The sequence below is a fragment of the Myxocyprinus asiaticus genome, chromosome 3 (assembly GCF_019703515.2).
Source record: "Myxocyprinus asiaticus isolate MX2 ecotype Aquarium Trade chromosome 3, UBuf_Myxa_2, whole genome shotgun sequence".
NCBI lineage: Eukaryota > Metazoa > Chordata > Actinopteri > Cypriniformes > Catostomidae > Myxocyprinus > Myxocyprinus asiaticus.
Window position 1 is genome coordinate 53,432,053 of NC_059346.1, and position 24,108 is coordinate 53,456,160.

The 24,108-nt window shown below is 38.4% G+C and overlaps 2 protein-coding genes across 6 annotated transcripts in view; one reads left to right on the forward strand and one right to left on the reverse strand.

Moving 5' to 3' along the window:
- LOC127430727 (acetyl-CoA carboxylase) overlaps window positions 1-18,119 on the forward strand; it is a 94,034-nt gene extending 75,915 nt beyond the window's left edge. For all 5 annotated transcript variants that reach the window (XM_051680733.1, XM_051680742.1, XM_051680751.1 and 2 more), the window contains 11 exons: window positions 5,006-5,149; window positions 5,372-5,492; window positions 6,652-6,748; window positions 7,008-7,104; window positions 7,900-8,035; window positions 8,116-8,293; window positions 9,253-9,365; window positions 11,762-11,916; window positions 12,520-12,690; window positions 14,411-14,547; window positions 16,725-18,119. In XM_051680733.1, coding sequence (XP_051536693.1) covers window positions 5,006-5,149; window positions 5,372-5,492; window positions 6,652-6,748; window positions 7,008-7,104; window positions 7,900-8,035; window positions 8,116-8,293; window positions 9,253-9,365; window positions 11,762-11,916; window positions 12,520-12,690; window positions 14,411-14,547; window positions 16,725-16,851 — 1,476 coding nt within the window. In that variant the 3' untranslated portion in view covers window positions 16,852-18,119. The remainder of the gene's footprint in view (window positions 1-5,005; window positions 5,150-5,371; window positions 5,493-6,651; window positions 6,749-7,007; window positions 7,105-7,899; window positions 8,036-8,115; window positions 8,294-9,252; window positions 9,366-11,761; window positions 11,917-12,519; window positions 12,691-14,410; window positions 14,548-16,724) is intronic.
- A 3,211-nt stretch (window positions 18,120-21,330) lies between these two features.
- The window catches only part of LOC127430768 (protein AATF-like), a 31,927-nt gene continuing 29,149 nt past the window's right edge, over window positions 21,331-24,108 (reverse strand). Inside the window, exon 12 of the mRNA XM_051680818.1 lies at window positions 21,331-21,645. Coding sequence (XP_051536778.1) covers window positions 21,594-21,645 — 52 coding nt within the window. The 3' untranslated portion in view covers window positions 21,331-21,593. The remainder of the gene's footprint in view (window positions 21,646-24,108) is intronic.

A 24,108-nucleotide genomic window follows, 5' to 3' on the forward strand; every position in this document is an offset into this window, starting at 1 on the left:
GATCTTTTTGTACCCTAGAAAGAACTGCTTTCAATGGGCGCTTCGCTCAAATTGAACTGAAAATGCCCCAAAAATGCTGATGATCGTTGGATCAGGACAAACTCAGGATTTGATATAAATTAGGATGTTTCAAAGATCACTGTCATTGTTACCGCATCTGCTCGTATAAGACCCAACTGTCCCATTGTGGCTGTTGGTAGATTTTTTGCACTCCGATTGCAAACGACTGTTTTTAATTTCCAAACCGCAACCACTTTTGACAGAAATGAAACCAAAAAAGATCTAACGATGATATTATATAAACAAGACCACCATGTAAGATTGAACGGGATCCCGTCTCGCCACAATCATAGCGCATACTGGCTGTTTGTGAATGGATATGCCAATAAAAATAATGTACTACTTCTAAAATATGACTTGGCATTTATTTTAAATGCACTAAGTAACTTCAATCTAAATCAGCTAAGTTTGAATATGTCAAATATTATTTACCATATATGGACCAATGATTAAAACAGTAATTATAAATTACACGTATATTGCGTGTCTGATGCTAGTTTTTTGTTTTTTATATATATATATATATATATATATATATATATATATATGCCACATTTCTCAGGCTTTTGAAGTGTGTTAAACATATGAAGTTGTGTATTTATTAACCTGTTACACGTCCAACTAAATCATACAGGCCTATTGAACAAAGTTGGTTTTGTCGATAATTCAGAAAGAACCTACTTACTGTATATTTCTTCATTGAAAACCATAGATATCCCTTTATAATAACTTGTACTAAAATTAACAAACATTATTACATTATATAATGCTTAAAAGATTATTAAAACTGCAGCATTGCTCATATCCACCATTGAAAGCTGCTGCTCTAAAGAACCCGGAAGCACGATTGCCTGCTGAATGACATCATGGTCATTTCATCGTTGGACAACACCGAAAAAGTTAGACTAAAATGTGTCTAGACTACTTCACATACTGACTATTAAAAGTTGACCGATAGTGTATTTTTCCGATACTTATAAGTAAGGTGGTGGTAAAGGTCGATAAACGATTAATCGGCCTATTTGTTTTTAAACTCTATTTTAGAATGTTAACATTTTTCGTATTCTTTCGTACACTTACTGTGATGGGAACAGACACAGAGGCTACAAGGGTCCAAAATTTATTAAATCCCAGATGCAGTTTATTGTTCTGCAGTTTATTAAATCCTAATAATAACCAGAAAAATTAAGAATTGGGACATAACACTTTGAACAATAAACAAGCCTGGCCGCGGCTGCTCCGTTGGGGTGGATGGTAGTGGTGAGGACTCTACTACGGCGCATCCCTCCTCCTTCCCGGGTTCCGGCACCAGTGTAACACAGTTCAGTGGAAAGGAAGAGGCGAGAATCGACTTAACAATATAAATAATATTTTAATAATAAACTTAAGCAAAAAGACAAACATACACAGGTGTTGGGCAGCCACCTCCGGTCGCCTTTATCCCTCTTGAGGGCTAGATTAGCCTGATTAGGGGCCGGGTGTGCAGCATCACGACCCGGCCCCGCCCTCCTCCCTGCCACAAAGGCCTACCTTCAAACTCAATGCCTCTGCTTGGCATCATGGGAAAATCAAAAGAAATCAGCCAAGACCTCAGAAAAAAATTGTGGACCTCCACAAGTCTGTTTCATCCTTGGGAACAATTTCCAAATGCCTGAAGGTACCACATTCATCTGTACAAAAATAGTACACAAGTATAAACACCATGGGACCACACAGTCATCACGCTCAGGAAGGAGACTCATTCTGTCTCCTAGAGATGAACGTAGTTTGGTGCGAAAAGTGCAAATCAATCCCAGAACAACAGCAAAGTACCTTGTGAAGATGCTGGAGGAAACAGGTAGACAAGTATCTATATCCACAGTAGAACAAGTCCTATATTGACATAACCTGAAAGGCTGCTAAGCACTGCTCCAAACCCCCATAAAAAAAGCCAGACTACAGTTTGCAAGTGCACATGGGGACAAAGATTTTACTTTTTGGAGGAATGTCCTCTGGTCTGATAAAACAAAAATATAACTGTTCGGCCATAAAGACCACCATGTTTTGGGGGTGCTTTGCAGCAGGAGGGACTGGTGCACTTCACAAAATAGATGGCATCATGAAGAAGGAAAATTATGTGGATATACTGAAGCAACACCTCAAGACATCAGCCAGGAAGTTAAAGCTCGGTCGCAAATGGGTCTTCCAAATGGACAGTGACTCCAAGCATACCTCCAAAGTTGTGGCAAAATGGCTTAAGGACAACAAAGTCAAGGTATTGGAGTGGTCATCACAAAGCCCTGACCTCAATCTGATAGCAAATTTGTGGGCAGAACTGAAAAAGCGTGTGCGAGCAAGGAGGCCTACAAACTCAGTTACACCAGTTCTGTCTGGAGGAATGGGCCAAAATTCCAGCAACTTATTGTGAGAAGCTTGTGGAGGGATACCCAAAATGTTTGACCCAAGTTAAACAATTTAAAGGCAATGCTACCAAATACTAACAAAGTGTATGTAAACTTCTGACCCACTGGGAATGTGATAAAAGCTGAAATAAATAATTCTCTCTACTATTATTCTGACATTTCACATTCTTAAAATAAAGTAGTGATCCTAGCTGACCTAAGACAGGGAATGTTTTCTATGACTAAATGTCAGGAATTGTGAAAAAATTTATTTGGCTAAGGTGTATGAAAACTTCTGACTTCAACTGTGTATATATTACATCAGATAAGGTTTAATGAGGAATAAGGTTTATTATTATTCAGATATATGAAGTTGGAAATACAATGTATGTGCTGACAGGGCACATTTCCATATAATCGCAGTTGTCTTTGTATGCCCTCTCTAATTATGAACACTTTATTATCTAATCACAAAATATACACTGAAGTGAAGATAAAAAAATATGGATAAATATTGTCAATGATAACAGATTTAGATACAGCAAATCTCCACAAGGTGTCAGTGATTGTTTTTATTTCACTTCTAGAGGCCACTGTTATACTGTAGAATCAAGCCATTCTAACTGTAAAATCCTCCAATGCCGGTGACAGAGGAACACGGAGGAATGAATGAATAAATAAAAATAAATATAAAATATCGGCATAGATTTTGCAGATAACCAATAGTTCTAAAAAGCAACTATCTGCACCAATTAATCGTTAAAACCGATATATAGGCCTACCTCTACTGCCTATTACATTGATGTAACCCTGTAAACAAATCAGAAAAAGTGTTGCTTGAGGATATTTTGATTAGGCTTATTTGACACTTACTTCCTTTTAAACTCTTGAATTTATTTCCAAGATTCTGTGGCATGAATCTGGCAGAGTTTGACAAATCTAGCAGCCAGTTTTTCTTCAGACACTCATTGTAACGGCTTAACTTGTCAACCTTTATTTTATATATATATACATATATATATATATGTATATATATATATATATATATATGTATATATATATATAAATATGTATATAATGTATATATGTATATATATTAGTTGCAATCAAAATTATTCATCCCCCCTGACCAGCAATACATTCTGGTGATGTGAATTAAAACACATCAACTAAAACCTCAGTAAACCTTAAAGTAAGTTATTAATACACATTTGAGTGATTTTGAGAACAAAGAGTTCAGTTTACCCAAATTTTAAAATAAAAAATAAATAAATTCTCTCCACAAATGTCATGTCAAACATATTCAACCCCCAAAGTCAATCATTTGTGGAGCATCCTTTATCCTTAATAACAACAAATAAATGTTTCAGGTAAGTGTTCTCAGGCTTCGGACACCTCTCTATTAGAATTTTTACACATTTCTCATGAGCAAAAGCTTCCAGCTCATTGACATTCTTTGGTTTCTGTGCTGCCACTTCTTCCTTGAAATCCCAACAAAGGTTTGCAATGGAATTTTAATGATGGACTGAAAGGGCCCTTTAATAACATTCCACGACCTATCCCTGAACCAGATTTTGGACAACTTGGATGTATCCTTGGTGTTATTGTCTTGCTGGAAAGTCCAGTGATCACCGAGCTTCAATTTACACACTGAAGGCATCACATTTTTACCTACCTGAAAGAATCCATGGTGTCAGTCACATAGTCAGGATAGCCGTTTCCTGCAGCCACAAAACACCCCCATAACAGAACTGACCCACCTCCATGCTTGACTGTGGGGATGGTGTCATTCTTGTCATCACCTTGTCATCTAACTCCAGACATACTGCTGACTCATGGGTCTAAAACTCATTTTCAGTTTAGTGTCATACGTCTATAAAACCTTCTTCCAGGACTCCACAGGTCTTTCCTACTACTTTCCTATTACTTCTTGAATATTCAAGTCAACATTTCCCTTGGTGAAGTTTTGCTTTCTTCCAAAAAAAGAAATGCTGTTGTACCATATTTCAAAAATTTATGAATGGTGCTGCCAACTTTGTCTATTGGAAATTGAAGTGCCTTGGAAATGTACTTTTAGCCATGACCTTTCTTGTGTAATGAAATAATCTCCTCTATTAGCTTTTGAGACAGCTTATTTTTAATTGCATTTTTTGCATAGAAATACATTTTTGCTTACAACGCTAAACTTAAATTTTAAAACTTAAGTGCCATTGCAGATTGATGACTTTTTTGATTATTTACAAATATTAGGTTCTGTATTCACACTATGACTTTGAATGTGTCACTCAACTGATATAGATGTAAAGTTTAAAAATTCTAGGACATCAGAAAAGCTTACCTTTGTAAATCCTTACTGTCATGGGGGGGGTTGAATAATTTCGATTGCAACTGTGTATATATATATATATATATATATATACCAGCGGACTGAACAAAAACCTAGCTCTTGCCATTTGAGGTTGCAATACACATCTGGCATGAACAACCTGTGGTATGCTCTCTGAGCCTGAGACTACATCACTATTTACACTTTAGTTCTTAAACTCTTCACTCTTCCTCCACAGGTTTTGGGTCGTGAGGTGTACACCTCCAATAACCAGCTGGGTGGAATACAGATCATGCACAATAACGGAGTCACACACACCACCGTATGTGACGATTTTGAGGGAGTGTTTACATTACTGCATTGGCTGTCTTTCATGCCGAAGGTAGGCAGAACATACTGCAAAGAGTAACCAAGAGGATTTGATTGTAAAATCTGATATCCCTTGTTTGTACAAATTTTATTTAAACTATATGACACAGGTTGAAATTAAATCGTGTCACCTGTAGTATAGTAAGAGAATCCCTGTGTTCGCTCAGAGACTTGAACACTGAAAATATCATCAGGTTGTTGATGGTTTGCGTCTCACATTAAACTTCTTTTTCAGAACAAGTCCAGTCCTGTGCCTCTTCTGACTGCTAACGATCCCATCGACCGGCCAGTGGAGTTTGTGCCCACCAAGGCACCCTATGACCCACGCTGGATGCTGGCGGGACGTCCCAGTCAGAGTGAGTGCATATTACATCCCTCGCTTGATCGAAATAATCAAATTTGACCCTATTAACTTTCTTAATGCATGCTATTGTGCACTATTAATTGGTGCACATTACTCCAAAGAAAAAAGGCAAATTCGTAACCTTTCATTAAATGTAACTACATGCTCCACCCCTCAATCAACATCACCTAGCCCGCTAGAGCTATTAGTAACATTACATAATAGCCAAATAACTATTCAAGCATTGTTTTAAGAGCTATTGTTGTAGGCGATTATAACCTTTCTAAAATCTTGCCAATAGTTAACAGCAATTTAATGCTAGTTAACATTGACAACACAGCAGTAATAGCAAATAACTATAGAAGCGTTACATTAGGATACGTTCAAATGGTCTTTTTATTTCTTTTTTTATTGTGGCATCACATCAAAATTGATATAAATCCTGCCCTATGTATGTTTGTTTTCTTGTTAAATCTCCTGCTAAACTCAAAAATATTTCATATTGTATAAAATGGGCTGCGATTGCTGTTTCATGTTGACATTTAAACACACCACCAAGAAAAAGTACCAATATATACATTTTGGACATGTTTCTCTGAGTATTTTGTAAATACTATGATGTATGAATATGATAATCTTTCAGTACTATGGTATGTATCAAACTACCATGGTAGTACCATCTTAAACCATTACTGTACCATGATACCACCACAGTAGTGACTTGGTAGTATTTGTTGCTGCCACCTGCAGTGATATCCCGTGTTTTGTGTATTCATTTTGTGTGAGGGATGTGTTGTTAGGATGGAGAAAAGCTCCAGTAATGGATGACTGTGGTCTGGGGGTTTATGTTTGAGGCAAAGCTCTAGGTCTCTCCGCTCAGAGATAAGACTGCGATATATGGAGTGTTTTTTTTATGGTGAGACAGATTACACATCACTGTAATTGCCACAGCAAGGTGGGGAGATATCGTGAACTGGGAGGCAGGGAGATATCGTGAACTGGGAGGCAGGGAGAACAAATCTTTGTCTTGGCGCTGAGACAAGTCAGGTTAAATTGAATGGTAAAACCTCTCTCTGCAGCAAGTATATGCTTCTCTGAGCTTCAGCTTAGCTCAGTTCATGAAATCTCTGATTAAGATTTATACAGCTTTGTCTCTCTCTTTCTCCACACAGACAATAAGGGTGTGTGGGTGAGCGGGTTCTTTGACCAAGGCTCTTTTCTGGAGATCATGCAGCCGTGGGCACAAAGTGTAATCGTAGGTCGGGCCAGGTGAGCACCAGTGCACCATGTATCTTCAATACAACTACCCTTACATATTCACATAATTTATTTGTTTGTTTTTGTTTTGTTTGTCACACACAAATAAAAATGGTTAATGTCCATTTTCTTTTTTTTTTTTTTTACAGTTGTGGCCAAAAATATTGGCCTGTATATTGGCCTGTATTATGCTACACTGTACAGTGTTTAAACAAAAAAAAAAAGAGTTTAATTTATCTCTGTGCAACACATTCTTTCTTGTCAATTGTAGATTGGGTGGGATACCAACTGGAGTTGTTGCAGTGGAAACCCGCTCTGTGGAACTGTCAATTCCAGCAGACCCTGCTAATCTTGACTCAGAAGCCAAGGTGAGCACTTAGAAACACACTCAAACCCTTTTTCCACCTAGTATTAAGATACATCTCGAGTGATCCGATCACATGTGGTCAGGTGAGACACATCACTGTTTACACCTGGTTACTCAAATGTGTCTCCTGTGACCACTTGTGTTCAGATTTGGAGCGGAGGTTTCTGTTTTATGACTACATACATCAATCACTATGTCAGTGTGTTTCTGCATGATTATAAACTTTAAAAAGTCATAAGACAAAGAAAGGGCGAAAGAACCGTCGCACTGTTTCTAACTGATGTAGTTGAAATTTAATCCAAGACCAAGCGCAACATTTTGAGCAGAATTATCTGTTATTTTAGTGAATTACCTGTGTGGTCAGCTGTGTCCCTGCCTGTTGATATCAGACACATTGAAGAAGATCCGTGAATTTCTCGCACTTGTGTATCTATTCGTTTTTTTTTTTTTTCAGTCAGGCGGTTATTTCTTTTTAAAAGTTTAAACTCTTGTTTAAGCACAGTGTTTGATCGACAGGTGAGGAGTAGTGCTTCGTTGCCGTCCGGGACACAAATAGGACTGATTCGCGTTTACACCTCAAATGCGATGTGGACATATGGTCACATGCTTTTTTGACTACCTCTGTATGTGGTTTTTGTGATCCGATCACAAAATGTTTCAGACCCATTTACACCTGTATTTAGCACTGACCACATGAAAAAAATCTTAATAGCAGATGTAAACGAGGTCTCAGACACATGTTCACATGTTCTCTTTCTAAGAATAATGACCACTGGTTGTGCGCTGTTTCCTGTAGATAATCCAGCAGGCAGGGCAGGTGTGGTTCCCCGACTCTGCCTTTAAGACCGCACAGGCCATTAAAGACTTCAACAGAGAGGGGCTTCCACTCATTGTGTTTGCCAACTGGAGGGGCTTCTCTGGAGGCATGAAAGGTCTGTTATACAGGAAGTGATACAAGGAGTGGTTTAGTGTTGTGTGATATATCTGCTAACACATGCTGTTGTGTCTTCAGACATGTATGACCAGGTGCTGAAGTTCGGAGCGTATATCGTGGACGGGCTAAGGGAGTACAGACAGCCAGTGCTGGTCTATATCCCTCCTCAGGCAGAGCTCAGAGGAGGATCGTGGGTTGTTATAGATCCCACCATCAACCCTCGTCACATGGAGATGTATGCAGATAAGGACAGCCGGTAAGAGGAGCAGAACGTAGAACCAAAAGATCTGTCCTCATAAGTAGCGTTTGGCGATATCATATGGCAAAAAAATTGCGAACGTACCGAATCGCCCAAGCAGATTGTATGGAAGAACTGATTCACAAAATTAAACAAACTCTCCAACTCTGTCAGCGTTTTTGTTTCTGATAATATCTCTGACTTTGTGGTCTCATAGTCGTACTGTAGCTGTGACTGTGACACAAGAATTTGGCATGAAACTGGTGATTCGACAGTCTTTAGGAGCTGTAATGGCCAATTTAAAAGCACATTATAATTGTTGCAATATTCACAATGTTAATTATATAGCGCAAAAAAATTACATTTAAATTATTGTAAATATCGTAAATATCGCCCAGCCCTTCATCCGCATGGAACAGCTAAACATGCTTAACATGCGTTTTTACTTTACTGTGTAAGTAACAAACCTCGTACTCAAGGGGGTGATGGTTAGATTCAAACGTCTGTGCCACTATACTGGATGTGTTATTATTCAGGTAAATTACCATAAATATATTGACTTCAACTTACTTGATCAGCAATGTTCTCTTTAAATTGTTGCTCCAGCATAATAGTAGTTGACTTGAAAGAGAAAACTCACCGTAGAAACGAACCGTTCACACTAATGTCCGCAATAGCATCCCTTGTGGTAGCCTTGAGATTGCAACTACTTGCGTTGTGTTATGAACTGCAGTCCGACACATTTTGGAACACAACAACGGACAAAATGAGATTGCATAGCAAAGAAGCGCCTTTGTGTAGATTATGTTTCGGCTTTTTGCCACAAAACTCATTCGCATAAAAATGAGTGGCAAAGTGATGCATATTTGCTTCCTAGTTTATAGTAATATGGTGTCCTGACCAGGCACAACGCGATAAAGCGACAAACGAAAAAAGCTATCTTTGATATATCTGATGATCTAGTGTGTGTTCTACAGTGGTGGTGTGCTGGAGCCCGAGGGCACAGTGGAGATCAAATTCAGGAGAAAGGATCTGGTGAAGACCATGAGGCGGGTGGACCCTGTGTACATGGGGCTTGCAGAAAGACTTGGTAAGTTGATTTTGTTATTGAGATTTCAGGAATAAACATAAGACATCACTCTTAAATTGCATAAAATCAGTAATGATTGAGTGATTGTAGATGTCATAAGGAAATGCCAAATGTTAACTTGGCAAGCATGTAATGCTATCTCATCTTACCCTCTATAAACTGACTTTCTTAGCCCTCTCTTTCCACTGAAATGGATTCCTATCATTGGGTGGTGTATTCTGTATTAAAGAATTTCACCGCTATGTTCCTCATTTTGTTGGCTCTCTCTCCTCGCTGAGGAGACTTGTCAATTACAGAGGTCTCAGATCAGTCAGACCCCTCCACTGTTGTGTTCCTCTCTCAATCGATTCCCCCCTCAGCAGTCACTAAAGAGGACCCTGCCACCAGTGTGGCCTGCGGTGTTGCAGGCAGTCGTGCTAAATGATTGGCTCTGATGTGATTGATCTCTCTCGGACAGCCAAAGGGCTGATGGACGATCCTGGAGGGCTCCTTAGTTGGGCGGCACTGTGGCTATGTGATCATTCTAGCTGATCACCATATATGGAGCATGGAGAAAATAGTGAAGGGGTCAATATACAGTATACAGTAGATGCTTATAAGTTGTGCTCATTGACTTAAAGGCAAACAGTTTAAGATGTAATACACAACAATCTGTTTTAGTAGCATGCAAATATATGGGGCAGTCATATTTTTAAAGATTTTATGTAGTGGTCTACTAGAGGTCTGCAAGGGCCTTAAAATGAAACCCGACCCATACCCGAGACCCTACCTGACCCAAATGATACTCTCAGATTTTAAGCCTGAACCTGGAATCGCTTTCTATCTAATTTCTTCTAGTATCGTCTCCTAGTATAGCTGTATATTATGCAAGCATATAGGCAACATTCGTAACAGTACTGAAACAGTAAACATACACAGTTTTAACAAGGCACGGCAGCCCCTTAGTACACTAGAGCAGAAGGGGGAAAAAAGCATTGCCTTACCGTTTATTTGCTGAAACTTCACTTGGTGCAGAACTATGCAGCTTGAACTTGTTCAGATTGTTAAATCTTTGTGACACCTGCGCTAAAAACAATCTAGACGCAGTGCAAAGAATGAAACAGAGCGCAGGTGTCTCAACATGCGTTTTTGAAAATGTGAAGTTCTTTTTAACTTGACATGGTGTTTAAAATGTGCCGGTCCTGCACGAGATGCTGTAGAAACAGTGTGATGCAGTGCAAATGTCAAAGACATTCATCCAGCATGTGTTTACATAGGAAAACAATGGGAAAACAGAACACACGCGCAAAAAAACATGTTCGGTGTGAACGGCCCCTAACTCGTTTGTTCGCGCGTGTCTGTCAGTTAGAGCACATGCGTGAAACAATTTCGGTAAGCCTGTTTATTTTTTCATTCATTACAAACCCGACCCAAACCCGAAGTCCTACTTGAAAAACTGACCCGAACCCGGCCCGAAACCCATCGGGTTCTCTGGTCCCGTCGGGCCCAGGTCGGGTTGCAGACCTCGTCTACCATCCTACCCTATTATCAACACCACATGACAAATTGGAATTAGACAATTTTCATTTTTGGATGAACTATTCTTTTAACTAAATGCTTCTATATATAGCAAGCGACACAGCACAACAAACTAGAATGCTTTTATTAGCTAGCGAAATGCACAAAAACCGCAACAATATTGACTCGACAAACTAGAATGACTCAGTAGTTGAAATGCTTCCGAAAGTGACAAAGTTTTTTATTGGAAATTGCTGAAATTTAATCAACATTTTACATTATTGGACGAGAGGCTCTAAACAGGTCATTTTGGGTCACACAGTGATTCTCTGGGAGTCTACAGGAGCTTCTTTTGCGCTATTTGCATTTGAACTGCATTTCATTACCTACTGGATATTGGGCCTTGAATTAATATATTTTTGTCCCACCTGTTAGCTCGGATTCTCTATATTATGACTAATCGAGCTCTCAAATGGGCGCGACTTTGGCCAATAATTAAAACGCTGATGTGTGTAATTGACAGCATATGAAATGTAAAAGTACCACAAACGATACAATGGCAAAATTTTGCAATGGCCAGTGCTGAAATGATATATAATGCAGTTTTACTGCAATTGCTAAAATGTGATCAACATTTTACACTATTTACTCAAATTCACCCCAAAATATTACATAAGAGAATGTGCATTATGGACATGTGCATTATATTTATTGACAAAGCTGTTTAGTAGACTTTGTAACTGACACAACAAGGGAGAGCAAACATAATTGTGCCAATAATCTTAAAATGACCACATATTGGCTGATATATCAATCTGTCACTGCTTTTACAGTAGTAAGTATAGTAGTTTTGGAACATTTTCACTAACTTTGGATGTTGTCTGTCTGTCTGTTTGTAGGCACCCCGGAGTTGAGTGTGTCAGAGCGTAAAGAGTTGGAGAGTAAACTGAAGGAGAGAGAGGAGTTCCTGCTGCCCATATATCATCAAGTAGCTGTGCAGTTTGCTGATCTTCATGACACACCAGGCCGCATGCAGGAAAAAGGTGTCATCACTGTAAGTATTCCCCTTTCTGCAGCACATTACACTTGTCTGCTCTGCCTTTTCCTGCTGCTTTTGTTTCCCATTCAGGTAAGCATCTGATACATTATTCTACTATGCATACCTTTAAAAAAAAAAAGTATTGTGGTGCTACCATGGTACAGTGATGGTATGAGATGGTTATACCATGGTACTTTTGATATACAGTGGCCCCAAAAAATTGGATACTTAAGCCAAACTTAAAAATGTATGAATGTCTTGCATTAGATAACAAAAAAATCTAACCAAGTTGCATTTATATATATTAAAAAAAGGTGATTAAAACTAGATAATTTGTTCAAAATTTGTTCAAAATTAGTGTAAAATTTTGTTTTATATTTTATTTAAAAAAGTGTGGTTTGAGGATGTATTATTTACAAACTACTTCAAAGAATACCATGGTAGTACTGTGGTACGTGTTCATAAAAAGAAAGCACTAGTTCTTTTTTGTACTTTTTATTAGTGGTTCTCCCTAGTTGATGAATCAGAAGTTCAAAGACAGATGAATCCATAATTTTAATAAATCTCAGAGTTAACTTGACCTGGAGTGGAGCTGAATGTGTGTGTGTGTGTGTTTAGGATATCCTGGAATGGCGAACATCTCGGCAGTTCTTCTACTGGCGTTTGCGACGGTTATTGCTGGAAGACACAGTGAAGAGGAAAATTCAGAGTGCTAACAGCGAACTGACGGATGGGCAGGTCCAAGCCATGCTGCGACGCTGGTTTGTGGAAGCAGAGGGAGCTGTCAAAGTATGTAATGAACAAAATATTGTTCAAACGAACATACAGTATAAATACACTTGCTGAGCACTTTATTAGGAACACTATGGTCCTAATAAAGTGCCCAACGTAGTCTTCTGCTGTTGTAGCCCATCCGCATCAAGGTTTGACATGTTGTGCATTCTGAGATGATATTCTTCTCACCACAATTGTACAGAGTGGTTATCTGAGTTACCGTAGCCTTTCTGTCAGCTCAAACCAGTCTGGCCATTCTCCGTTGACCTCTCTCATCAAGGAGTTTCCGTCCACAGAACTGCCACTCATTGTTTTTTTTTTTGTTTTTGGCACCATTCGGAGTAAACTCTAGAGACTGTTGTGCATGAAAATCCCAGGAGATCAGCAGTTACAGAAATACTCAAACCAGCCCGTCTGGCACCAACAATCATGCCACGGTCCAAATCACTGAGATCAAATTTTTTCCCCATTCTGATTGTTGATGTGAACATTAACTGAAGCTCCTGACCCATATCTGAATGATTTTATTCATTGCACTGCTGCCATATGATAGGCTGATTAGATAATCGCATGAATAAGTAGGTGTACAGGTGTTCCTGATAAAGTGGTTGGTGAGGATATATACAGTACACACACATATATACATTGTATACATTTATTTATTTTTCATGACAAATGAATATTTTCACTCTTAAAGGTATAATATCTACACCACTATTGTCACCAAACAGAGTAACAAAAAATGGCAATTGTTTCTAAACCTACAACCTCTCTGCTTCCTCCTCGATCTGGCATGGTTCATATAACTTAATAGTCTTCGAAACAATTTTTTTACAGGGAGTCCCAGCCCAAACTCATGCCGCAAGTTGACATGTCAGACTGCTCAAACAGAGCAAGGATTTTTAAAAATTGCTTCTTGATTTACACTTTTCTTTAATTTCAACCGTTTTATTTATAGTTCCCTGCACATTAAACAGGGGTAGGAAAATTATTTTTACATCAGTAAAAATAACCACCTCAATTACCAACTATTTTGTTGGCTTCTGATTTAGATATTTTCTAGGAAGGAAATTTTTTTTTTATCATAGTTGCTCCCATCGCAGGTTAAAGTCTTTCTTTCCCTAAGGTGGTGTGTGTGGACCAGAGAATATATGAAGAGTAGAAGTTATCAGAATGGATGACAGTGAAACAGAGCAAGACTATGCCGCTGAAGAATCACAACACCAGGTCCTGGAGCAGAGCCAAGCCCTCAGGGCAGGCTCAAGTATCTGTAGAAGACGCTGTCTGGACCACCAATACATTAACCCAATCAGAGCAAGCTATCTTAAGCTACAATTAATCTCCACCCTGACACACGCAGATAGAAGAGTAACATGCTGTTTCTTAATTAAAAGAAAACGGATTAAAAATGATTAATATGGGGCATTAAATGTTCTTGCCGACTACAAGTGCTTGCGGTTTTTAGAAGGCGGAAGCCCATTAACGCCTCGACAAATCTTCACAAGTCCAGCTTTGTTTCAGATTAGCCTGATGTTATCAGTTAAAGCTTTAATGAAGAGTCGTTGATTAAGCTTGTGATTTCGCTGTCAAATAGCAATGTTTTTAGAAAGTTTGTTTGAAAGGATGTCTGAAGCTCAAGTTTACTCGAGGTGTTGGCCACATTTTGTTTCCTTGCTTTAGTCTTTTATTTTTGCTTTATATCTGATGTATTTCTCTTTTGTTGGGTCTCTCTCAGGCGTATCTTTGGGACAGTAATGAGGATGTTGTGGAGTGGTTGGAGAGGCAGCTGACAGAGGAAGAGGGTGCCAGATCTGTTGTTGATGAGAATATAAAATATATCCGCAGAGACCATATTATCAAACAGATACGCAGGTAACATCCAAACCCTAGCATTAAAAGTATATAATATTTTACTAGTAAATATTTGCTACATGGATGTGATTATTTGCTATGATTTCAATCACGATTCTTTTGTAATTGATACATATCGCCACATAAAATGTGAAATTCGATTCTGTTTAAATGAATTATTAAAAATATAGTGAAATATAAATGTTACTGCAATCAAATGCATCCACACCAGAAGTAAATATAATTTTGGATTTGTTTGATTTCTTCATCTTAAAATTTGTCATTTATTAGGACAGGGTAAATACACTGCCTGGCCAAAAAAAAAAGTTGCATACTCTAATATTTCGTTGGACCGCCTTAAGCTTTGATTACGGTGCGCATTCGTCAAGGCATTGTTTCGACAACCTTATGTATGGTGGCCGTGAAGTGCAAAACAAAACAAATCTAAAAACACAATGGCAAATCCAAAAACAAAATAACAATTCAGAAACACAACAATGGGTCATAAAACACAACGGCAAATCAGAAAACACAGCACCAAATCCAGTAACAAAACAACAAGTTAGAAAACACAACAGCAAATCAGTCGAAACAGAAAGTGTAGGTACTAAAGCTTCTCACCTGATTGGCTGTGTGGAGAATACCTAGTCCTTTCCTGACTGGTTCCTTGCACACTTGCGTGATTATTTCAAAATTCATTCCAAATGCTCAATTACTGAAAATTGAGAGTGGTTTGTCACTCAGTAAAACAGTAATGGGACACTTTATTACACATAAAGCAAAAACAGTGAGCAGGGAAAGGTACGATGTTCATCTAAGGTGTGTAAGGGACCGTCTAAAAATTCCACAAACTGCGCTAAAACGCTGGTGTCTAAGCGTTCATTCAATTGACTTGCATATTCTAACATAACAAACACTGTTATTAAAAAACCATTTTCACATTCTGAAGGTTAAATTCACATTCTACATTTGAAGCCAGCAGTCCAAATACGAGTACAGTGTTCAATTATTTTAGAAAACAAATTGCTGAAATTTTACCAAGACATTATTTTCATATTGTAAAAGTTGTAGAAGGCTGAAGACTTACTCTAGGTGAAATTGTCCCAGTATGTGGAATTATACAAATAGAGTATTCAATCATTTTTTTAAATAATAAAATATAAGTTAGTCATTCACACCACTGGCAGCCTTTATAATGTAAAAATTACAAAAATTACATCTTGATGAATTTTAGTGGTGTTTTTTCTAAAATGATTGCACATTGTATCCATTTAATTGGATGTACTTGGAAAATCTATCCATTGGCAGCAACCGAAACCCTATATAATTTTTATTTTTTATTTTAAACAGAGTTTTACAAGTTAGAACATGCAAGTTGAATGAACGCTTGGATGCCACCAAAGTTTTAGCACAGTTTGTGAACTTTAAGACGGTCCCTTACGCACTAGATGAACCATGAGACCACAGATGACCATCGTACCTAAAACTAACTTTTCCCGCTCGCTGTTTTTACTCTGTTATAAAGTTTTCTGTGAAAAATTTCTCTCGTTAATATGCGCTCACTGAACTGAACTGGTGGTAGTCTTAAAGAGACGGTACTGTTCTACATATCAATGTAAATACTAGTTAATTGTACAAATTATGCATGTAACAAATTTTTTATTTTTTTATATGCAATATGTATGTAATTTGAAGACGTCATATTTATTGATGGAATACATGGAATTTTTTGGATTCTATTTTTATTTTATTTTTTTTACCAAAATGTGACCAATATGATTAAGCTAATTATAAAATATAATTTCCCCCAGCCACCACACATGCGAGACAGTAGCCGGCCCTTCTTTTCTGTTTACGGACATGACGTAAACGCTTAAGGACGATTAAGCCAAATCTGACCCTACAGCTTTTGTAGGCTTACCATAGTGAATCAGTATAAGACGAGGACATTGTTTTAAACACTGATTTTTTTTTTTATTTTTATGTACTAAATCAATAATGTTGTACATTTTAAACAAAAATGTTTTTCCGTAATGCAGCTTTTAATAGCTTATATGTAGTTAGCTATAGCCTGTAGTGTAGATTTTTTTTTAAGTGTAGCTTAAATTTAGTTTGAATTATTTTCATGATTTAAAATAGCTTCCTCAACTCTGGTACTCATTTGATGTCTTATATATATTTTTCTGTTTCTTTCTTAGCCTTGTTCAAGCTAACCCCGAGGTGGCCATGGACTCTATTGTTCACATGACCCAGCATATTTCCCCCACGCAGCGTGCTGAGGTGGTCCGCATTCTGTCCACCATGGACGCCCCTGCTTCCTCATAGTGCCCTGTCTACACACAATCATCTTACAGCCTGGGAAAAGAGTAACTGGAAACTGGAACTAGAGGAGCCAACATGGCTGTGCTGTGACTGACCTAACACTGTTGGCTATGATTCTTAGAGTTACAACAGATATTTTCTGTCAGTACTCTAATAGAACTTTTGGTATGCACAAAAATGGAATGGGGAAAAAAAGCTGCTTTTTGAGGAAGTTTCATTAATTTTTTTTGTAGTAGGTCATAGATTACAGTATGAGAGAGAGTGTTTAACTGTGATAACAGCTTACAGATTCATAGCAAGTAGAATATCTTAGATAAACTCTACACTTTCTCTAATAAAAGTCAAATTTGAGTGTATTAGTTGCATCACACATAATCGCAGCATGTGCGTGCTACATTTACAAATGCAGACCGTGATGATGTTGAAAGTGGGTTAGAATTTCTTTCACCCCGCCTACACTAACAGTGCGCAACATGACAAAACTAGATTGTTCCTGCTCTTCATTACTATGGAAGCTGTTTAGTTGTTGCCTAACTTCGCTTGCTTAATGAACACTATTTTCTTCACATGCAGGATGGTTGTTTGAGCCGTATGAACGCATCGGTTTGTTGCGCTAATGTTTCACCCCCTTGTGGCTTAACCAAAAAAAAATTTTTTTTTTAAATGTTTATCCACAGGTATGGTATGTATTATTATAAATATGCTGTTTATTTTTTAGCATAGTTGAAATGTCATTAATAACTTATTAAACAATCATGTTTAAAAATAAAACTAGGTGCTGCACACTGTAGTTCAACATGGTACATTATACTGTGAGAGTGGCCGTAGAACATTCCACAGACATTTAGGGTAGTTGAATTTGATTTCCATATAAATATTCTGGAATCACACACCAGGAGTGTAGTGTAGACATATCCACTTGTTTAAAAAGCAATGGAGGGGGACAAGAACACTTTCGAGGGGTGAATGGAGTATTATACATCCCATTGGCAGTCATGATGCTCTGTGTCTGATTGTGACATCATGATGGTTGCTGGAGCTAACGGAAAAGCTCAGTGCAAGCACTACTATTTGACTCAATGAAAGGTCAACACCATGTTAAGTTTGCTGACATTTGTTGTGACCCGAGCGGGCAGTAAATTATCACGTGTCTGTAAGTGTTGCTGAACATGTTAATGTAGGGCTCAGAAGCTGAAATGGAGGATTTCTGTTTACTGTGGCAAACTGTTCTTGCCTCAAAATAATAACTGAATAAATCATAAAGTATCTTACGTGGTGTTGTGCTCTTTTGGTACTCTTGGTTGAATGTGACTAACTTTCAGATCTCAGAACTTCCTCTTAAATCAAGTCAGACGATTTATTACATGCTTCCAAGACAAATCCTTTATATTGGATTTGACAACAAGCATGCAACTTTTTGATTTTGTGTGGGTTTTTTTTTTTTATAACGCCACTTGAGGTGCAAGTGTATATATGTGTATGAATGTCAGATGGCCCCTCCCTCTGTTTACACTGGGGCACCACCAAAGGAATTTCACCTTAATGATCCAAATGGACCATTCGATAAATTAGAAATATGTAAACTGGAGGGAGTTAGATAATCATACACTGATTGTATAAACTAATTCCAAGGTCTCTGGAAAGAGGTTTGGATAGTGATATTTACATTCTACTTGATCGAGTGATGAGCTCGGTGATGGCGACGTCTTCCACTGGTTATGCTGGTCCAGGTTGCAGTAGGAAAGGAGCTGGATTCTGTTTCAAACAACCTTTAAAACGAAGCACTGAAGAATGCTGATCTCCTGGAGCACCGAGAGGGTCCTTGAACACGCAGATGAAGCCCTGATGCTGATGCATTAGTTGCTTTACCATCTGGAACACGCAGATAAAGGAAACTTGAAGAGAAGGTTTGCACACACAAGCTTCACCTTGTTGCTGGCTGTGTGTTATTGTCTCTCTGGAGCAGAGGCTCAGAATGTGGCGCAATCTGTTGGTGTCTCCCTCTTCACTGTGGAGTGAAAACTCAGAAAATAGTGTTCTTCTGTTAGTGTCTCTCTGGACGGGAAACATTTCTCGCAGGACTGGGGACAAGGAACCTGGCGTATCTGTTACTCTCTCTCTTGGAGGGTGACTCAGAACAGGGTGTGCACTTTTATCCCTTTCTGATGAGGAAGAGATCATTGCAATCGTTCTGATTGGCTGCGCCTGAATCAAACCTATCTGTCAATGACTTAGAGTGTTTGCGTACAAAGGTACCTCTGGAAACTTGGACTATTAATCTACAACAAAATCAAGAGCGTTTTGGTGATGACAATGACAATTTAATAACTAAAATACAACTTTTTTGCTAGAAATGGGATCAAAAGTTGGAAAAAGTATAATTTATTTTTTTTTTTTTTTTAAACGTTTAATACACAAATTGGCTATCGACGGCCATTTTCTTTCTTCAGCTCAACCGCTGTGGATCCACAAGCACAGGATTGTGGGATATCATAGGCAGTGAAGGATAGATCTATGCTACCTTCAAAATTTGATCAGATGAAGGTATCTCAGCAGACAGGATGTGACGTGAACATTAGATTCAGACGTGCCTTCTTCCCTTCCTACTTCTGTTTACAGCCTCCGAAGGCAGTATTTTCCCGCCAATTACCCTTGGGCCAAACAAGGCCAACCGGGGAGTGAGGCGGGTTCAATGTCAAAGGCAGAGTTTCGCCAAACTTCCCAGGTTATGTATCCAGCGCACAACGGTTCAGGTTCTGGGGAAAAATTCATTTTAAAATGCAGGCAAATCCATTAAAACAAAGTACAAATCTGTTAAAACACCCAATAGACAAAGCAGTGAACTTTCATAGATGGTGTACTGGGACATCGTCCCGCTGTTAGTGGAGAGACCACTTGGGACACCATGGCAGTTACAGTCAGTGAGTTGTCAACACTAACTTATCTTGCCGTTTACATTCGATATAAACTCGATATTCTTGATAACTAGATAGAATAAATCCTCAGCTTGAGCTTTTCTCTTGTTTGTGAAATGAGCAGGGTGTGTGACACTGGCACTGCAGCGCCATATTAAGGGTGAGTTTTTGGGCAACACTGCAGAGTTATTAGCCCAATGGTGGGTACGCAGTTAAATTTTGGTGTTGCGGCTTGAGGTCCGAGGCTATTGGCCCCGGCTGGTCAGTTGATAGCCCTGGCTTGCACTGGGCCGATAGTGGAAAAGTGGCTAGTGTGTAGCTGATTTGCATAGCCTAAAGTTCACAGTCAGATCAGGGTCTTTAATTTTTTACATATTCTTTGTTTACTTTGCAAACCACTTCCAAAATACTCTTGGCGATATTCTGAATGAATAAAAATGGTCCAAAAATGGTAAGAAATAGTTGAGCCATACATTAATTTATCTGTTAATAGGTCAACTTCTGTGAATTATTGTGTAAATCGAACAACTGTAATTAACATGAACGGTTCTGTGAATGAAGTGGATGTTGCGGCTGATGTCCGTTTTAAAGATTCCAAGAATATGTAGGATGAATTTGCCTTTCAACCACTTCTGCCAAACAGGCAGCTAATTAAGGCACCCGACCTTCGGATGAGACGTTAAACCAAGGTCCTGACTCTGTAGTCATTAAAAATCCCAAGGCACTTCTCATATAGAGTAGGGGTGTACTGGCCAAATGTCCCCCATTGGCCCTAATCTAGCATAGCCTCCTAATAATCCCTTTCCCTGAATTGGCTACATCACTCTACTCTACTCCACCCATAGCTGGTGTGTGGCGAGAGTACTGGCGCACTATGGCTGCCGTCATAATCATCCAGGTGGATGCTGCACACTGGTGGTGGTAAAGGAGATTCTCCCTATACTACATAAAATGCTTTGAGTGCTTAGAAAAGTGCTATATAAATGTAAGGAATTATTAATTAACATGCTGCATCTGGAGGTCTATGATGGCCATTTTAGCTTAAATCTTAGGATCGGAGTCAAGATGTGCCAAAGGATTTTGGCGCTAAGAAACCACCTGTGGACCAATGAGAGGTCCCTTCCAATGTGGAGATGGATCCGGGGCCTTCCTTACAGACCCGTGAGAGGTGTCTGGCAGTTGTTTGAGCAGCTTTATCTGATGGCTGCTTGGCAATTGTTTGTATTGGTCTACCATGATCCAATCAAAATGTAAACACTTTTCTTCACCGTGACAGTTAGAGAGAAGCCCTGCCATAAACTGGGGCCCCTATAATGCCATCTTGTCCATTGTTCAAACAGTCTACTCATACTACCTACCACCAAATACAGGGGCCAGATTGAATCACACCAATCCATTAAAATTATAACAGCCATAATGAGTCAAATCTAGTTGTGAAATAATTCACGGTTTCTCTGATCCTTGACACTTATCAGACAGTAGGAAGGAAAATTAAAATACAGTATCGGTTTCACTACATTTATTCTTGTTGATCTGTTAGTGTAAAATGAAAGAATCAATGAAAATGTTGACAAAATGGCACTTTAATATTAAAGAGGCATTAAAATGTGTCAATTTGCAATCCTTAAACATTTGGTTTCATTTACAGGTATTTTCACAAATTAAAAAAAAAAAATTAACATGGAAAAATAAAACAAAACAAGGTTTTGAGTCTGTCACTAAAGGCTTTCACCTGCACGAGCAGCAGACGTGTGTCACTGACAACAGTGCAGTATATACACACTTCCTATTAGGCTCTGGGGTTTACGTGTGTTGAAACAGATGCTGAGTTCAGTGTGCCATCACTGGACCATTTTCAAACAGAGAACGATACAACTCAGACCTGAAAACAAACACAAAACAGAACAGATTGAATTCATAATTTCTACTCAAGCAATTTACCTGGTCGGTATATGCAGTACTGTGCAAAAGTCTTAGGCACATAAGATGTTTCACAAAAACATTTGGCTTAAGATAGTTGTTTATATCTTCAGCTTTAGTGTCAACAGGAAATATATATTTTAGACTCCCAAACATTCCTTTTACAAATAGAATAGAAGAACAGGGAGCCCTGCAACAGATGGTATGGCCCCCACAGAGCCCCCCACTGAACATCAAGTCAGTCTGGGATTAAATAAAGAGACAGAAGCAATTAAGACAGCCTAAATAGATAGAAGAACTGTGGCAAATTCTCAAAGAAACTTGGAACATAATATCTGCCAACAACCAAGTAAAACTGTGTCCAGGAGTACCTATAGGAGAACTGGGGCTGTTTTAAAGGCAAAGGTGTTCACACCAAATATTGATTTAGCTTCCTTTTTTCTTTTCTTTTTTTTTACTGGACTTTGTATGATGTTAATTGCTAAATGAAAACTATTTATGGCATAATTTTTGAAGACATCCTCACAATGCAACATTTTTCACTTTTGCACAGTACTGTATATAACTTTAAATTTAAATTTTATATAGTAAGAAAATTAGAAAACATCCCATTTTAAATAACGGAGTCAAAACATAGTGATAAACAGCAGCAATTACCCTCTTAAAGTCCCTTTAAGGCTGTGCGGTGCTCAAGTCACATGTAGTGAATCATTTACATGAATTGTCCGAATGAGCCGAATGAGTTTTATTACTCCCTTGGCTCCATTGCTGCGTTCGCAATACAATGACACAAATGTAGCATTTTATGATTGGGAGACACAGGTTTAAAACTGGCTTGTGCTGTGCTGTGATCTCAATACATTTTTGCATTGACTGATTTCTATCCCCTGCCTCCATCTAACACCACCACAAAATCACAGAAGTCCTATAAAATCAACACTTGAACACACAATGAAAACAACACATACAACCTCTTTACGGGTTCACGCTATATGCTGCGTTGTGTTTGAAGAGGAGATGAGGATTAGGAATGAGAGGATGGATTCTAGCTAAAGGTGGATTGATGGAGAGGTGACAGATAGACTTGACATGGTGATCACGGTCACAGCGATCTCCTACATGAGCACGGAGAGGACACAAACACAAAGCACCGGAGAAGGTGACTGAGAAACATGTTGAGTGGTCCAAACATCATCTGCAGCCTGAAACTGAACTTTTGGTCGGATTTTAGGAGTGAATGCACTTAGCTGCATAGAGAGCTATAGGATGTCCCCTTGCTTCCTATTTAGTGAACAATTTAACCTTTAGTGTGCCGTCTATCCGCACTGGTCTCAGAATAGTTCGAAATCCTCTGAAAGCAACATTTTTTCAGCTTTAGGATGAACCCATTGATTCTCAATGTGAAAATGCACAGTGAATATAGGAATGCATTTACTAATGTTAATGAATAGAACCATATTGTACAGTGATAAAATAAAATAACAAAATTTACATTAAAATTAAGCGAAATGACCCACAGATGTGTTCATGTTAAAAGTTATTCAAAATAACTAACATGTTTTTTCGACTTTTGAGGGAATAATGTCCCAAATGTTTATTAGCTCGCTGAAGCAAGAAAAATGAAGGCATTTTTTAAAGTGGCACATCAAACTAAACCAGAGACGCTACTCTTTACACCCGAACAGGTTTCAATGATAAAACGTAAAAAGAGGTTTCTTACCAGAGGAACTTTTGTTGGCTCTGCGCCCGCAGAAGGACTTCCCGGAAATCAATGTCATGTTGTTTTGTCACATGACTCGGTGTGCCAGAAGTTTAACCCTTAAATGACAGTCTAAAAGTCTTGTGAACAGTATTCGGTCGGTTGAAATTAATTTCAATTATGCGTTGTGTATAGCGAAGCCAACATACAACGTCCACAGATGTGGATGCGGGGTCGCATGACGTTAAAGAAAACATCATTACTCAAACCTACAGAGTTATTTGCATTGCAGCACTGTGTATGAACACAGCTCAGGAGTTCATTTCTGAGCTATTGGTACTAACGAACCAGTGAACGTGATCTAAAGCAGTGGCTTTTCTTTTCTGTCTTTTCTGATGGGATCGTGGACAGCAGGTAGGTTTGTTTAATTTTTCAGTGTTCCAGTTTTAAGATCAGCATTTCAGCACATTTAGTTTATATTTTAGGGCAGCCAAAGTTAATGTGTTAACTGATATTTAAATACATTTAATGCTGATAAGTTTGTCAGGATGGTCTAGTGTTATCGTTTTGAGGAATGTATTACTGGCTGCAGAGAATATAAAATGTAATTTTGTATGATAAAAAGTTTTGTACTACATTGGGTCAGCACTTGATGTCCAGTGTAAAATCCTGTGTCCTGAAGCAAGCCCCGTTCAGAATCACTGATCTAAATATCTGTGAAACACT